General features: G+C 40.7%; 1 protein-coding gene across 3 annotated transcripts in view; it reads right to left on the minus strand.

Annotated features, from left to right (window-relative positions):
• The window catches only part of CALCR (calcitonin receptor), a 161,974-nt gene that overhangs the window by 19,445 nt on the left and 124,664 nt on the right, over positions 1–17,865 (minus strand). For all 3 annotated transcript variants that reach the window (XM_071429008.1, XM_071429009.1, XM_071429010.1), the window contains exons 8-10: positions 5,702–5,855; positions 740–800; positions 571–637 (exon numbers count right to left, since the gene is read on the minus strand). In XM_071429008.1, the coding sequence (XP_071285109.1) occupies positions 571–637; positions 740–800; positions 5,702–5,855 (282 nt within the window). The remainder of the gene's footprint in view (positions 1–570; positions 638–739; positions 801–5,701; positions 5,856–17,865) is intronic.

Below are 17,865 nucleotides of genomic sequence, written 5' to 3' on the forward strand. Positions count from 1 at the left end.
TTATTGCAGGTACATCCGTGCAGGTGTTTGCAAGTAAGAGCAGATAAAAAGATGAAAGTGCATCTTGGGTGACACAATGACATGAGCTTGGGGCTTGGGTTGGGCAAAACCTGTTCTGCACCTGTCAGGAAGGTCAGGGTTACCATGCCTGACTGCAGGACTGGCATACCAGATGCTGTATGTATGCACATTGCCAAGCTGCAATGGAATGGAATCTTGGAATCTTGTCCTCCTACTCAAACAGCACAGTTTGAGTTCTTTCCCTGGATTCTTTTAGCTCCCTACCTTTGGAACATACCAGCTCAGTGGCCAGAAGAACCCATGCTGAGCAACCAGCTCACCCCAGCCAAGGCACAGTTAAATGATTGATGTCACATAAATGCAGTGTATTCCTCTTAAGTCCCACAGGAAAAAAGTGTTGTGAGCCTGTCCTTTATAAAACTGAGTAGAGAAAACCTCTAGTTACTTCTGGGTTTTGACCAAAATACTTATAGTACAGAAGGTTCTATTTTGTTTGGGTTAGTATCATTTTAAAATATTTATACTGTTGATAGCAAACAATATTCTTACCAATAAAGCTGCCATTACAGGTCCATGAACAATATAAAGCAAGTGTGTGTCAACACTCATCCAGCAGCTGGAGGAGAAATACAGCATTAAGATTTGTTATTAACTTGAATAAAATTTGCTGCATAGTTAAATAATGCTAAATTCCTTCAAAAACACATGCTCTACTCACTTGTCATTGAAGTATCTGGCTCTTGCAACTGCATGAATGGATGCTGGCACTAAAGGGAACCCTGAAATGATTAAGGTTATAGATCAGTCTTGGTATTTGTTTAGCTTGAATAGTGTCAAACACTAATAAGTCTGTTGTTCACAAAACACATGGATGTGAAATCACATCCTTCAGGAAAGAACTTGCTCCATCATACCCAGATCCTGTCAACACCTCAATGATGAGATACAAAAGGGATTAACATTCAAGGCAGGCCAAAAAGAAGAAGCAAAAACCACAGACCATGCTCTCCTGGGGTGTCTCAAAGCTGCTGCCAGGCACCCCTGTACTACTGTGGCTTTTGCAGGGAAGGGTGTGAGCAGGGAGTGTGGGAAGGATGTAGGGATCATTCTGTTCTCAGAGGAGACTTCTCTCAGGAAACCAGGGACACTTGTTAAAGTCATGTAAGTAACTGTTGAGCAAGAGAGAGGCACATTGACTTACATGCCAGATTATGGAGCAATAAACAGAGTGAAGAGTTTCTCTTTTGGAGTCAATGGCATGAGAAAGTGTTTGGAGCCAGGAGGTTTTTGGGGGATGGGAATTTATATATGTTCTGTAGATTCTCAGCATCTGTACAGCCAAACCCACTCCATGCAGCTCTATCTCAACAGGGAGAAGAGCTGTGAATACCATAAATCCACATATCCAGACTTATTTGTGACACCTCAGAGGAGTCTTTGACAGGGAGCTGATGGGAGAAGATTTGCACTGGGCTCGGCAACATGCTATGCTTAACAAAATAGAAAGCTCAGGTTCTTATTTCCAGCTTGACACTGAGAGTGACAGTCTGGTCCAATCCTTTTCATTTCCCTTCAGCTTGTTTAAATGTCATATCCCTTTCCAATAGTCTAGAAACCTGGAACTGGGGAGCCTGCACCACGGTGCTGAGCCCAGTCTGTGCAGCCTTGCACATACAGACAGCTGGACACGATCTGCTGCCTTGTCTGTCCTGTGCAGAGAGCTTGGCACACACCTTTGGTGCTACTGCTGCCTGTTCTCTATGAACCACTGACCTTTCTACTGAGCTTTGGATATTCTACAATTACAAATTAAAATGTGTGAAAATATCCTATTGACACTATGATTAATCATGGAGGGATTAAAAGACCATAGCTCCTGTTTTTTTCACATGTTAGTGGTTTCATAAAAATATTTAGAAGAGATGGAGGATCCTTAACCATATTGTGGGGAGTGAAAACAAGGTCCAAAGGTACATAAATAAGACACTCTTATGTTTCCAGGCATCTTTAAGCAATAGCTTAAAGATTACTGCCATAAAAAAAAAGAGTTCTTATTGCAATTTACCTTGGGAAGACAAGGCAGCTGTGGGAGAACAAACTGGATTGCCTTCTTTATATGTTTTTAGAAAGTGATTCCTAGGCCTCTGGCTGCAGAATTACCTTTTTGGGTGATGATGCACAGCAAAACAACAAAAAGCTCAGAATAAAAAGAAAGGAGCTTATGACCTCAGGGTGAGCTCATGGGATTGACAGCTTGAGAAAATAGTTTTGATTGGGAAATGGAGCAAGCCTGGGCCAGTTTTGTTAGAAGATTGAAATGCAATTTTTAAGGGGCCTTTCTAATAGCAAAACTTCTTCAGCTGAAAACTGTGGCCTGGAGTATTGCAAGTAGAACATGCCATATGATGTAAAATAGCGTTTTTTCTTCTGCTAAATGCATTAGCCTGGGATATTTGGCTCAACAAACTCAAAAGCAAATCTCAAGAATGCTGTGGAAAGCCTTCATTAGCTAATTACAGGCTAAGAAGCTCATGACCCTCTGAAGGTCAGATTTCCAGCTGCAGGCTGGATGGGCTATTCTAGGGCTAAGTGTTGCTCTTGTAAAGGGCCAAAAAGCAGAGTAGCAGAGAAGTGGAGCATCAAAGACTGTGGGGTCATGGTTACATGTATGAGTCCCACCTGCAGTAGGTGAGAAGTGAATAATGAAGAGAAGGTCCCCAGCCATCCCAGGGACAGGTAGGACACATCCCTTTAGGTCATGCCAGGTCCTTTACAGCACAAACTGGCAATTAGGTCAGTATTCCCAGCACCATTTGGAAGGCATTAAAGGTTTCATCACTGTCCAAATAAATGATTCCCTTTCCACTTTGATGTGGGTGAAGCTGCCTGAAGCAGCCAGAGTGAACTGTACTGTTGCACACAGCTGATACTGTTTCCTTGTCCTGCCTATTGGTGATTTCCTGACCCAGAGAAACAATAACAAATGAGAAATGACATCTGCAACAGTGGTTCCCAGAGAAGGGGTCAGCTGATGGCATCAGCCTTGAAATACATCTGCCCATGCCAGATTCCATTCAATCACCTCAAACCTTTTGTAGATGTTTTTTATATTTGCTCAGATTTTTTATTTTTCTTATCAAGCTATTTTAAAAATGTCATTAGTGGTTTTCCAAATAAAGTAGGCCAGATCTTCTTGAATAGAGATTAGCAAGAGCAATGAATAATGAGTAACTTTGTTTTGGACATTTGCCTTGATCTCTTGAATTGCAATTCAGAGCACAGCCTGCTCTGGTTCCTCTGTATTGCCCTTTGGAGAAATGTGTCTCTGTCCATTGATTAACATAGATGGATGTTTAAAGGTAGACTGTGTTGCTACTCCTTCTGGAATCAGTGGAATTACAATGATTCATGCAAACTTGAGGGGTTACCAGACTGTTGTAATAAGACCATTTTGCTATTAATAATATTTCTATTTAAGTTAGGAGGTGCTAATCATGACTTCTTTTTTTTTTTTTTTTTTTGGAAGCATTCATCTAGTCTCATAAAAACGGCTGCAGACACCATTGTCAAGAGTTATGTACATTTTTTATAACTGTTTCCTTCTCAAGATATCAGCACCCTGTTACCACTGCCACTACCCTTTTTATTTTTGGGCAGCTCTGCAGACACTGATGTGTGTCTTATCAGGTAACTTCACTGAATTCCCCACTGTGCTGCTGGTGCCATTCTCAGCGCTACTACAGCTGGCTCATTACCTTTCATTGCAGGCTGGATGTCACAGGTACATTAAATTGCACTGCCTAAATTGAAAGGCACCAGAAAAAAATTATGTCTATGGCCATATTGCTCTTCCACAATTGGATGTGGAGTGACACTATTTTGGGAAGCCTTGTTCTGTGAGATATGAAAAAGCTTTGTCTGGAAGCAAATGTTTAAAATGACTCGTCACATTGGGTTGCTGTTTCACATCCCTATGAGACTTTTTATATTGAAATATTCTGAGCTATGAGATTTTTGTGATAGCACAGCTGCTTGCTCCAAGAGGACTCAGCTACTTGGATTGGCATGGTTCAGAAACTCTAAGTTGATTTAGGGCTCCTCAGGATGGTTGTCTTCATTTAAGAGATGATAATGTTTCACATACTTATAATTCCAAAACCATTACAAGTGCCTCTCTTAGAAAAGATGCCATTCTCACAAGAAAAAAGAATGCATGCTGGTGTTCTCATTAAAAAAAACCCAACAAACAAACAAAAACCATCAAAGACAAATTATTATTTTCCTGGAGTCTGCTATCTGACACTACAAAGTATATGAACTAGAAAATCATGTTAATTTTCCTGTTATCTAATGTAGGTATCCAGCGAGCACTGAGCCTTATATTGAAAGGGGACAGTAAATGATCAGATTTTAAAATGAAAATCCAGACAGGGGATAACTTTGCTGTTACTGCCCATTTAGGATCAAATATTGGATACCTAACTTGTATCTGAAGATAGTGTAAAATTTCTTCAGAACATATAGAACTGGGTAATTTTCCTCTGATCTAGTTACCTAGTTATCTAATTATCCACTTATCTAATCTAAAAATTTCTCATTTTTATTGATTTAAGCAATAGGGCTATTTTTCTATTTTCCTCCTGTAAATGAAATAATCTTGAAAAAGTACAACTTCACCAAAGAGGATGGCAAATATAGAATAAATTGTGTGTGTGTGCAGTGGGACAATGGGTAAAGGTCCATTATTTGCTGCTTTGCTGCACCAGTGGTTTCAAGATAGGGGAGCTGCCTTACCAGAAATTGGAATGAAGCCAGGGATTCATGGTTGCCAAACTGGAAAAAAGCTCTTGATATTGATTTTCTGTCAAGACTGATGCAGAATTGATTTAAAATAGTGATTTAAATGTAATAGATTAATTGTAATATACTGATTACATTTATATGGTCTTTTATTGGACCACATAGTCCAAAGGAAAAATATCTGCTGCTACCCATTAAAAAGGCAAGGGGTCCCTTAGGGAAACAGAAAACAGAAGAGAATGCATATTTGGAGATGAAGAACCAGACCTAGTCATGGTTCCTTGGGCAATATGCATATGACCACATGCTGTTGGACAAAAGCAGTCCTGACAGCAAAGCCATTACCTACTTAGTAGGTAAAATCAAATTTCTTCCTTTAAAACAGCATATGACAAAATGTATCTGATACTGGATTCACTTCCTGAGAAATTCTGCTTCCTCTTTGTATGCTGTGTTTGCTTCACTTTGTGAGACACAGATACTGATCTTTCCTCTTGATTCCAGGAAAAATATACTTTATAGGTACTGTCACACATTCATGTTTTTGTATATATGTGACAAAAATAAACATCTATTTTTTTCAGAAAAGATATATTCTTGAATAGAAATATACTTCTTCCAATAGCTTTCCGTAACAGAGCATAAGCACACTTCTTTCTGCAAATCCCAACATGCAGCAAATAAAAAATACTTTTCTTGTGCTGTTTTTTGTAAGTTTTTAAGTCCATGTAACTATATGCACTCAAATTAAAGGTCCAAGAACTCAGTCTTAAGCTACGACCTAACGATATTAACTAGATCATAAGTGATACATAAGTGCTAGAAGAATTCAAAAATCTGAGGGTACTGACCATCCTGCTACAGAAGGTAGCATACATACCCCAGCCCAAGAGGTAATACCAGTGCAAACGCTGTTCTTCAGCAAACACTGCCACCACGATCAGCGTGTGGAGATAAATGCCTTCACAGAGCATCCAGAAGTAGTTGCAGCCCAGCATGTACTGATGAAAGAATTGCAGCACTTTGCAGCTTACCTGTTAGATAAATGAGAGAAAGTCACACACTTGATCAGCATTTTGCATTTAAGTAGGCAAAGACAAATGTTACTGCTAGGCTATAAGAAAGCAGAGGGTAACAAAAATTCCCAGCTCTTTCTGGTTTTTGTGGGATTTTTTTCAGTACCTATCAGTAAGAAGGATTTCAAATTTTAATAAATGAGATGAACTAATGGAATTAAATTAAATTAAATGAATTAAATTAAATTAAATTAGCCTGGAGAAAAGGAGGCTTGGGGTGACCTTATAACTCTCTATAACTCCCTGAAAGGTGGTTGGGGTCAGGTGGGGTTGGCCTCTTTCTCCAGGCAGCAACTGACAGAATGAGAGGCCACAGTCTCAAGCTGTGTCAAGGGAAATATAGGTTGTATATTAGGAAAAAGTTTTTTACAGAAAGAGTGATAAAGTACTGGAAGTGTCTGCTCGGGGAGGTACTGGAGTCACAACCCCTGGATGTGTATAAAAGAAGACTGTATGTGGCACTCAGTGCCATGGTTTAGTTGAGGTGTTAGGGCGTGGGTTGGACTCAATGATCTTCAAACCTAGTGATTCTGTGATTCTGTAAATTAAATTAAAATAAATTAAAGTCCTCACAAAATAAAAGAGAATTATGATAACAGCACTTCAAAAATGCCAAAAATTAAATATTTCCTTAAAAACTCAGTAATCTGACCACTTGCTCTACAGGTCAAAGGAGGGCTGTGAAAAGGACTAACATTGAGCTCCAATTTCGATGACTTGCTTTTGATCAAGCTTTTCTAAATTTTTTCAGGGCTGTCTTCTAAGCCAAAGTCATTTACGCTTTAAGCAGCCCCCAGCTCTGAATGAATTGTTTTGGAAAGTGCAAGCTTTTGTGGCAGCAGAGGTTCTTTTTGTAGGGTAGCAGGGATACTCTCATTGCCACTTTGTGAGGCAACAGCTTTGCTCTATTTTGATGAAATAACAAATTGACATGTGGAGCTAAATGGAGCTGGTGAAGTGGTTCCCATGCATGGTTCAGATAAGTCTGCAGAGACCTTGAGGAGGGATTGTGGCTACACATTTCTGGGAATCAGTGGGCAGATGGTGGAGGGAACCATGTTGTGTCCGCTACAGAAGTGCCAGCTGGTGAGGGACAATGCTGCTCCTCTTCTGAATGGGTCTCATGTCCATTTGCTTTCTTAGGGACAGCAGTGAGGTCCTCCACCTGGACTTCCTGGTCACCACAACCCAGGAGGGCCAGGAGGAGTGGCAGGCATTGCTGTGCTGACAGAAGCTCCCCACTTCTTCTGGGGAGCACCACATGCTGTCTGGAAATCGGAGGTCATAGCAGTGATAGCAAAGTAACAGTCACCATCTGTGGCCACAGGAGAATAACTATTTCCCTTAACTTCTGCAGATGTTTTCCAAGCTGACTACCTGGGCTGCACAAGATGTCTTTAGGATTCACTTGTCTCTTTCAAGAGACACTTTTGCAGTTCAGCAGATAGGGGACTGCATGTTTTCCATTTGTCTGGACTGCCCCTCTGGATCAGAAAATCTTCTCAGTCTCCAGTCCACCGCCTTCTGTTCCCAATTCCTAATTGCCCAAATATGTGCATTTCATTCTGTTTCAATATTTGCAGTGCAGGTTGGTGTTTATGAAAATATAGGTTTATTGATAGGTTAGGATATAGGGTTCTGACAAGATTAGTGTGAACTGTTTTTTATTTTCTAGCAATTCATGTTTTCTTCTCACCATGCAGGACAGAACAGACCATTACATCTTTTTTCCACACAGTGGCTGAACAGTTCTTAAAAGTGTGTCCAAAAAGGGTTGTATACTGCGCCCAACCCAACTGAGCCAACCACCACTACCACCACCACCAAAACAAATGGTAAGTCAAGATGTATTTGCTCCTTATTTTCTGTGGGCAAAAGTGTTCATTAAGGCTCTTATATCATCCCTGGACTGTTTTTCAGAGATCTGGGTCAATATGTTTATTGCCTTGTTTCCTAGCCCACACTTAATGCAGCCTCCTAGCTGGTGGCTTTCCTTTATCCCTTCTCCCCTTATTGACCACCCATCCCTACAAGGGCTGCCTTGCCTGACGGGCACTTCCCTCAGTCTGCACACAGATTCAGGTGCCCTCGCTGGCACCTGGGCCTCTAAGATGCAAGCAAACTTCCTGAGCCATCAGAGCAGTTTTCTGTGTCTGAGGTTTGGGCTGGGCCAGCACTGTGTCCTCTTATGGAGGTCTCCAAGGAGGACCTGGAGGTCAGAGGGGCCACCTGAGAGCTCAAGGCATCATTTTCCTCATGGCTCTAGTGGGAGTGACTCAGGGTGCCTGCGTAATTTACATGGGCTGGTCCTGCTTTTCCCAGGGCCAAATTATCCCAGCATTCCATCCAGACACCTGGGCTCTAGGAACAACTAGAGGAGATGGTGAGTTCTGCAATAAAATCCGTGGTACTTCTCAAGTGTGTCATTTTGACTTAATTCTTTCCCTGTTTCATACTGCCCAACTGAAAGGAAGGTGGCTATGGAGGATCCTTGCTCCTCTTTGCCCCTTCTCTGTATGCACTGCTCACCAGCCCTCTGAGCAGAGACTGACTGAACACACCTTCCACTAGAACCAAGCCAGTCTTTGCTGGAACTTGTATCTGTAGCTCAAACAAGTGCAAGCATAGAAAAACATTTGCTGACAGCTATAGAGCTAAGTTCCATTTGCTTCATTTCCCAACATTTCTTTCTTTTGTGTACCCTCCAGCTGAACTATGACTTGTGGCTTCAAAACTGAAATATTTTACTTATCCTTTAGAACAATGGACATGCAGACAACGAATGACTTGAGGAACTTAATAACTTCTGATGTAAAAAGTTAGAGAAGTAAGAAAACCCTTGGCAAAGAATAAAGGATTATTATGACTAATACTTTCACACACATCACATTAATTTGAGAATTTATCTGAACAAGTTATTATAAGGAGTTTAAACACAACAGTGCATTGAGATAAGATGTTATATTCATATTATTCAAAGGGAAACAAGAATCGGTCTGCTTTGGATGAGGGAACTAATGCAGTTTTAGCTATGGCTAAGTGATGCAATGGAAATACTTTCCTACAATAAAGAAACTGTTTTTCTTTGGTCAGAGCAAGTAAAAGAGATTTTTCAGTAGAAGAGAACTTTTTACTGATAAGAATTGGATTGGTAAAAACAAAACACAACAAATGCAACCAACACCTTGGAGTATATTAATCTTAATTGAGAAAATATCAAAAATAGTAAGTTTTATATAGCATTTATTTTTACAGAAACAAGTAAAATAAAACTGCAAGATGATATCTTGCATTGCACAGGTGGAAGATTTGCTTCTGTAACTGATTGTTTTCTTTACTATAATTTATAAACCTTTACTATAATCAATAAAAACTGATATCTATAATTTATAAAGACTAGTATTTTTACTATAAGGGTGGTGAGACACTCACACAGGGTGCCCAGAGGGGTTGTAGACTCTCTGTTTGTGCAAGTGTTCAAGACCACGCTGACTGGGGCTCTAAGAAACCTGGTCTAAGGGAAGGTGTCTCTGCCGACGGCTGGGCTATTGGAATTGTATGATCTTTAAGGTCCCTTCCAACCAAACCATTCCAAGATCTAGGATTTTATGACTGTTAACTTTGAGATAAAAATATGTGCAAGAAGTTTGTTTTCTGCTGAAGACAAAAGTTATGTTGGAAGTTCTTTGAGACAGAGGCTCTGTCCTTGCTATGTCTTGTACAATATGCAGCACCGTGAAATCCAGGAAAGGATTATTTCAGCACCTTCACACTCTCAAGGGGAGTTAAAAGTCATGAGCTTTTCAGTCTGCAACCTGGTGTGCAGGTGACTGAAGCTAGTGGGTTTTAGTTCATGAGCAGCACAGGCTGGGAGGAAATAGCAGGTCCTTTATAGTGCAGCCCCATAGCTGTTGCTCAGGTTGGTCTCCTGAACAAAGGAATAACAAATATCCCACTTTTTGACTGCCTGGAAACAGACAGCACTGTCCTGCACTGTTCTGTTGATGGCTATAGCAAGGGTAAGTGTGGGAAAATTATCAGGAAAAAATTACCAGCCCTCAAAGTCAGCCTCAAAAAAGCAGAACTTTTTGTGCTTCTGGAAGATCGGTCAAGAATGAACCTCTTTTGGCAGAATGCAGCATGGAAAGAAACCCAGTCTGTGAGCAAGGAGGCTGCCTCTGACCATGTGTTTTCACTGCATTGATGGGCACAGAAACTGAGAAAAGTTCTCTACAGATCTGCAGGACAGCATCCAAGAAAAAAAGAGTCCATTACTGCTGATTTTCCTTCCTCATAAAAGCAACCTCCAATGACTGCAATTATCATGGCCTAATTACTCAGGGGCAAAAGGGGTCAATAGGAATACAGTCAGTCATATTCCTCTCCCTTGCAAATCTTGCAGAGAGTTATGGAAATCTTGTAAACACCACAGCTGCAATATGCAACAAAAGCACTTCAAAAGGATTCTGGAATATTTCCCAGAGGAGAAATAAAACAATTTACTCTCCTTTTACAAGAAAGAGATAGAAACGGTGTCTATGATGTTTTGCAGGGCATACTGGCATGTTATTAACACTTTTAATGTTCCAGTCCTGCCAAAGGAGTCCCAAAGGTCCATCTGCCTATGAAGGACCCTGTAATTGCACAATAATGTAATTGGCATAGTGCTCTCCTCAGCTAATCCAGCAGCCTCTCATCACATGTGCTTGTCATTTCTCTGTTAAGGCTCTCCTTGGTTATTAGTTAATAGCTTATGGACAGAAAACTGCACCATTAACTGTACCACTTACCCTCATTGGGGCGAGTCTGGTAAAAACTCTTGAACTGCATAAACCCCAAAACTCCACTTTCATGGATAATAACAAAATTTAATATGAAATAAACCTGCTAATTGTTTGAGGAAGGTTGTCCTAGTAATTCAGTCAGAGCAAAAGGCTTGACTCTGTTTTGGCACAGTAAAGTCACACAGATTCCCATGTGTGCCCATTCCTGCAGTGCTCTCCTGGGTAAAGGAGCTCAGGGTGGCAGGCTGGGAGATCTCTGTTTTACATCAGTACTTATCAACTCCAGAGAGCCTGCCCTATGGAAAGCAAGTATGGGAAAGCCCCTCAGCTTGCATAATGAAATGTTTCTTCTCCAAAGCTCACTATCCATTGAAATGCCTCCCACCGACATTTCAAATAAATTGCTGAGAGGAGGTTATCAATTTGCTGCCAGGGTTATCAATTTTAAACCAAGCCAGCTATATGAGCCATCACTACAACTGTACACTTCTTTGTTTAAAGGGAAATAATATTTGACCTTACTATCCTCGTTCCTCTTCACCTCTGGGAAACCTCCCCAGTGCATGGCAGCAAAGGACCCTCCTCAGAGAGATTACAGCTTGCCATGGAGGCCAGATATGATTTATTCAAATTCAGTTTGAAGGCAATACAATATATTCTCAAACATTCTAAACGTAGTATTTTAAAGGAGTAGCTTCAAGCTTGATTACTGCTCTGCCTTAAAAAATGGTGGTTTTTTCCCTCACTATTAGAACACTATTCTATGAAAACATTCTTAAATTCCAAGTATCCATATCTTACACAAATAAGCAATAAAAGTTTTTTCCAAAGCAAGACTGTGCTAAGTATTGTAGCTGTAAATCACTGGCTATCAGAACATCACACCATTATACAATGTATCTGCAATGAGTCATCCATTAAACTGTGTTCCAGTCAGAAACCTGGCGTACTGGGGTTTGGAAGAAGATTAACGTTTTAATATACTTTTAAACAATTTACAGAATGAAATGTACACAGTTCTCAGAGAGCTCCCTGGTTTTTTGTTACAAGACAGCAAAATATGAAATTAAACAACAGGGGATATTCTTAACAGCGTATGTGTCCATGTCCATGCTATAGCAAAGCAGCCAGCCCAGATTTACACATTCTGGAGAGGAATTAATGAGGCTACATCTGCACATACCTGAGTCCTGGCTGCTGTAGCAATAGTTTGGATCTCTGCAGGGCCAGAGGGGTTCTCAGAGCACACCAGGCCCTGTCTCAGTGTGCAGTGGCCACTGGCTCCTCACCTGCAGGATGGCAAGTGTGACACAGTGTGTGAGGCAAAGCAAAACAGCCTCACCATTCCCAGGGGGTTTTATCAGCTTGTTTTCTGAGTGGTGTTGCCAGAGTGAGGCAATTTTTCAGGGAGCCATTGTAGAGATGAGCCTGGCTGATGGAGGGGACCAGATAGGCCAGCAAAGAGGGAGAGAAAACAAAGGCAGGGCTGCGTAAAAAAATAGCACAAGACAGTGCAACCTGCTGTTCATTTGGAGAGGATCTGCTGCCACCTTCTCCCAGTGGAGGGAGGCAATCCCTGACAAAAAGGGTTAAGAGCTCCTGCTATTCCAGGCACCTGTCCTCTACCATGACACCTGAGCAAGAGCTGCCAGGCACAGGAGGACAGGACAAGGCAGAGGTTACTCAAATCTGCATCCAGGCATGGCTGAGCTCTGCGCATTGAGTCCTGAGCCAGGGTAGTTTAAGTTTGCATGGAGTATATCTAACAGTCAAGTACACCTACCTTATGTTTGAGGTGTGAGATCTAGACCTACAAAAGCATTTCCTGGGGACTAGGTACACTTTGATGAAATGGATATATCCACTCATGATTCAGTTAAATGCTCCAGGAGTTTTCTAATGATACAACTGGGATTTATGATACTAAATATAGACAACAAATTTGTCTCTCCTGTAATCAAAAGATAATGATAGAGATGATGGAATTGCAGTAAAAATTACCTCATTCTAAAGGATATATCTAAAATAAGCTAGATAGTACCCTGAATGTAATTTTGTCTACCTTTAGCTTGGGGTGACTAGGTCAGCTGCACATATCTGCAAAACAGGTGTCCAAATGTAAGATGTGTCTGACCCTAAATATTTATGAGTGTTTTAATTCTCTAGATGTACTCAGATGCTGCTCCAGGGTCTTTCCTGGGGTGACCTGCTGCTGGGTAGAGCTGCCAACCCTGCAAAGGATGTTGGGCCAAGGGGATGCCAGAAAAGTCAGTCAATTTGGTATATGAAAGCACAAGCCACTCAGCAGTGAGATGGTGAGCAAAGGAGTTCAATTATCCAAACAACTGACCTATTATTGGCCAATAGCTCATTCTGCCAACTAAATTTAAAGGTCATGTGCATGACTAACCCAAGCCTCTTGATGTTTAACTCTTACTGAAAATCATTACTGTCATGACTGAAAGTCATTACTGTTTCTTCTTCCATACCCTTATTCCACATGTTTGACTGTCTCTGTAAAGGCACTTTGATGTTCTTTCTTTTTTTTTTTTTCTCTTCTGATTCAGGCTACTTCTCTTTGGTCTTAGATACTTTCAAGAAGCACAGGGTTGCAGGGGCATGGCTGAAAATGGGCAATTCTGCTGGTCTGCACAGCAGTCATTGAAGGGCATGTCTGACTTCATGGTATAGATGAGCAGGATGATGGTGTCCCTGGAGAGGAATGAGCACTGTGCATTTAATTCACCTGACCTGTTCTAGCCACCTGCTTTAGAGTGAGGTAAATTGTCTCAGATTGAGACACAGCTCTACAGGAAGCACTGCCATTTAATCAGACAAATCCCAGTGAGGAAAGTAGCTGTGGCAGCATGGTATCAGGGAGAGTATTGTGTTTTGGAAACATTATGGTACTGTCCCTCTGAGGGGAATTCTTTTTTGAAGAATCCAAAGTTTTGAGGGATTTTGAAAAATATTTTTAGGCAATTCATACTCAAATTTCTCACATTTCAGTCTGACCCTTTTAAAAGCATACTGCAAGGAAAACTTGGAGAGACACCTTGAATGTTTCTAGATATGATTGCTTTATATTCACAGAGAAATATCAACACCTGAGCTGCTTAAATGTTCTATGAATGTGGAAGGCCTTGTGTAAAACAGAAGTTCATTAGGATATGCCATGTCCATGCAGTATAGCACAGAATCCATCAAAAGGCAACTGTTAGCATCTGCACTTGTTGATCTGACATTTAAGGAGTGGCTACTTGACATTTTCTATGCCTAGGGACTAATGGCATATTATTATCTATTTAACTTTCAGTCTCAGATGCATTGGAGACAGTGCAATTGACAGAAACCCTTGGTTGCCCAGGTACTATCTCAAATTTTCACATCATCTTCACTTTGTCATGTCTCCTATCTTTTAGGAAGACCAAAAGAAAAAATGAAAAAAGCTTCAGAAAGACATCTAAGCCAAACACAATTCCATACTGTGGAAGATGAATAGCCTTTTGGAGACTGCTACAGCTCAGATCTGAGGGTAAAGTAAGCACACCTTCCTTGAGCAGCAGTTCTGGAGACACATCGTGAATTTCAGCAAATCTGGAATGGATTCACTCATTTTGCATAAAGCAAAAGTGTGTGCTTTCCACAGTGGCTAAACAAAAAAAAACGACAGCAAGAACTGGGATGCTGAGATTCTGCTGATTTTGGGAGCAGCTATGCTAGGAGTGCTCACTTCTCACTGCCACAATGGCAGAGCTTCAGGGTCCAGAGATGCTGCAGATGTGTAATGACCAGGCAGAATGATAGGTTAAATCTGACTTTTCACAGATATTTGCATCTCAACTTTGGACTTGTACTGGGTATTTGAGTGCAGGTCTACCTCACCTGAGCAGAAAAGATGCGGAAGAAAACCTGGGAATGAGCTCTGGGATTTAATGCCTTCAGCTTCTGGGCATTTTGCATTACAAGGTTCTTTCTGGAAACACATTTCTGGAGGAAATGGTACTCAGGTTCCTAAATAAGAGGCCATACACAGGATCTGATAGAGTCTGAGTTATTTTGACATGAAAATCTTTGGATTGGGCTACATGAAAGCTATCATTTCTCCTTTTCTTTGTTGATGAGGGCACAGATAGATAGAGTAGGAATTTCCTTTCCCTGTGATTTCTGTGGTCACCCCTCTGCAGACACATGAACATTGGAACTGTGCTTGCTTGCATCTCGTGGACTCAGCCACCACATCTGTGAACCTCAGCAATGTGATGTGGTGCTTTGTTCAATTCAGAAATTCTTCTTAGTGGGGATAACTTCTCTCTAACTTGCAACATTAGTGCCAAATCTTCCTGTTCTTACTCTCATTCTATTGATTTCACAAATGCCCAGGCTCTGTGTCACCTCTTGGTGGCTAAAATGGATGCTGAGGATAAGTAATCTAATGGAAGCAGGATGGAAGAATAGATGTACTAAGATAAAAGACTTTAGAGAGGCTTTGACAGTGACAGAAAAGCTGTGGAAATAGTCACATGAAAAAAAGAATCAAATTATTTAACAAGAATGGCACCTCCTGAAGCCCTACCCCAAATACAATACATGAAACTACTCAGAAGATTGAAGTGCCCCTTTCCCTTGTGGATCTCCACCTTTGCTGTTTCCAGGGAGGTCTGCTCCATGAGGGGGACTGCTGGAACAACTAAGGAAAATAAGTCACATGGAGCAGCACTGGTATAATTTATGAGCATCACATTTGATAAAAAAATGTTTTAAATCCCCCATTCTCTGCCAGGCTAGTTCAGCAGGAAATAAAAGCAAGAAGAGATGAGAAGATAACATTTGTCTGGTAAAAAATACCCAAATTGACATTTTTCCCAAAATTCTGCAAATCTTCTTTGCTTTCTTATCTTACATTGCCTCTCTATTCCTTTGGGAGCAGGTGAATACCAATTTTGGAACCCTATAAATCACAGTAACTATTCTTTTATACTTGTCATCTGTCCACACAGCTCAGTGTTTTGTTTCTTCAGTTTTGCTGTAATTGTGGTAGGAAGGAAAACCTAGCACAATTGGGAAGTTGTGGTTTTCACTTTAATTTGTTAATGGAGAGATTATTTATAGTGTTCTAGAGTCCACAAGAAAGCTAGAAATTTTAGTATTGCTACTACTATGGCCTTGCTTTAAAATTTTAATGTTAGTGGGCACTAGCCTTTGTGCTCTCTTGGTCTAACTAATAATGCTGAAAGCAGTAAGATGCTTAGAAGATCTTAGTGCTTAGAAGGCCTGCTTGCTCCAGGGGATGGGTTTTGGGCAGTATAGATAACCAAGTGCCCCTTGTCATCCCAGCTCATGCCCACAGTGTCAGCAAGCTTAGTGAAATGCTTGCAAAGGGAAGGGGACTATGTGCTCCTGCCAGAGACACTGAGTGCATGTTGCACCATCAGCTAGGGTGGTAAACTAGCTCAAGACCTTTAAAATGTATCTACATCTACACATGGAGGGAAAAACAGCCCCCATCCTCTCACCCCTCATGTTCAAGGGCTGAGTTAGTTACAGATGCTGCCAGAAGGAAATGAAATCATGCTGTGTGTAATTAAACAGAATTGAATGCTTTGGGTTCTTGCATACCAGGTCTGCTACTGAACCCACATGAGAGGGTGTACAGATTGTTTATACATTAAGGCCTAAAGAAGCTGTGTGGCAATGAGATGGGACTTGACAGTGGGATTGGAGTGTGCCTGAATGGATGCTGTGTCCTTACTCTCTGCCATGGCATGGCAAAACATGAGACTCCACACAGGGCTGCTAGGAACTACTAGTGGAGCACTGGCCCTTGCCATGGCCTCTATACAGCTGCAATTGAAATACAAACTTTCCCAGCATACAATGGCAGAAGCAAGGGTGAAACCACCACATAAAAGGGGAAGAGGTTACAGAAGAACCTGCAGAAAGAAGAGAACAGGTATTTCTACTAGAGTGTGAAATAGAAAAAAATACAGTAAGATCTCTGAAATCCTTTGTGGAAGAAGTTCTAATTACTGAGACAAAGTACTAATTTGTGACCAAACTTAGCCCCACCTAAAAGCATATTAATATGATGCCCATATTTATATGGAGCTGATGAATTGCTCAGTTTCTCATTGGCAGAGCTGCCCCTTCAGGCATTAGCTGTCGATTCCTTTTACTTCCATCAGTATGAGTATTAAAATGACTACTCTTGTGGAATACAGAAAATGAAAATTACAGATCTAATGTGTAAGACTGTATTGAGAGATTTGGCAGCAACACTTTTATTTCTATTTAAAAGGTTTTATTGGAGAATATAATGTGCTGTCCACAGATCACCCTTCTGCTGTGGGTCAGTCTCATTTAGGAAGTTGATAGATGATATCTCTTCCTATGAATGCGGTTCCACTAATAGCATAATTAATGCAGTTCCTAGCTCAGATAAAACAGTCAAAATTTTCAGTATATGTAAATAAGTGTTCATACACGTGTCCTATTTATTTTTGTTTAAATGTCTTTGAACCTTGTCCATTGCTTCTTCATTTCTTTCATGGCCACCTGGACTCAGATCCTTTTTTTTCATGGTTTCAGATCCAGATTAATCCAACAGAAAGAGAAACAGAGAGAGAAAAAATTATATAACCAGAAAACATGAAGTAAATAATCAAGTTAAGATTATCATAAAAGTGGCTTGACTTACCATTTTACATGAGCAGAATAATCATCAAAGGATTTAACTCTTAGCAGCAATGTGAGGAGGATGTGGTACAGACTGTCCTCAAGTAAATGATGCTTTGGATTGTCTCATGTCATTTCTCCCTGGGTCACAGGGAGAATGGGCCTGTCTTGGAGTTAGGAAAGAATTTCATCTCTTGCTCCTCCTGACTTTTCTCCTTGTTATTTAAGAGATTGTCCTTTCTTCTTTCAAAATTATATGGATTTGTTGATATCCTCATAAATTATGAATCACTGAAAGTATTTTCCCATGGCATTTCACGTTTAAAAACTATTGTGAAACTTTAGGTAGGAAAAAAAAGCAGGAACTATTGGGGTGGAAACACATTTATTATTTTGCAGAATAAATACCAGCAACTTCATCTCAGTATATGGCTGTTATCTGAGTGATATCCACGACTGCTTGAAATTCAATCTACACATTTCAGTATTTCTGTATATACAAAGGGTGA

Source organism: Agelaius tricolor, unplaced genomic scaffold (genome assembly GCF_023055355.1).
Source record: "Agelaius tricolor isolate 1412-34295 unplaced genomic scaffold, bAgeTri1.0.p SCAF_6, whole genome shotgun sequence".
In the NCBI taxonomy this organism is placed as follows: Eukaryota; Metazoa; Chordata; class Aves; order Passeriformes; family Icteridae; genus Agelaius; species Agelaius tricolor.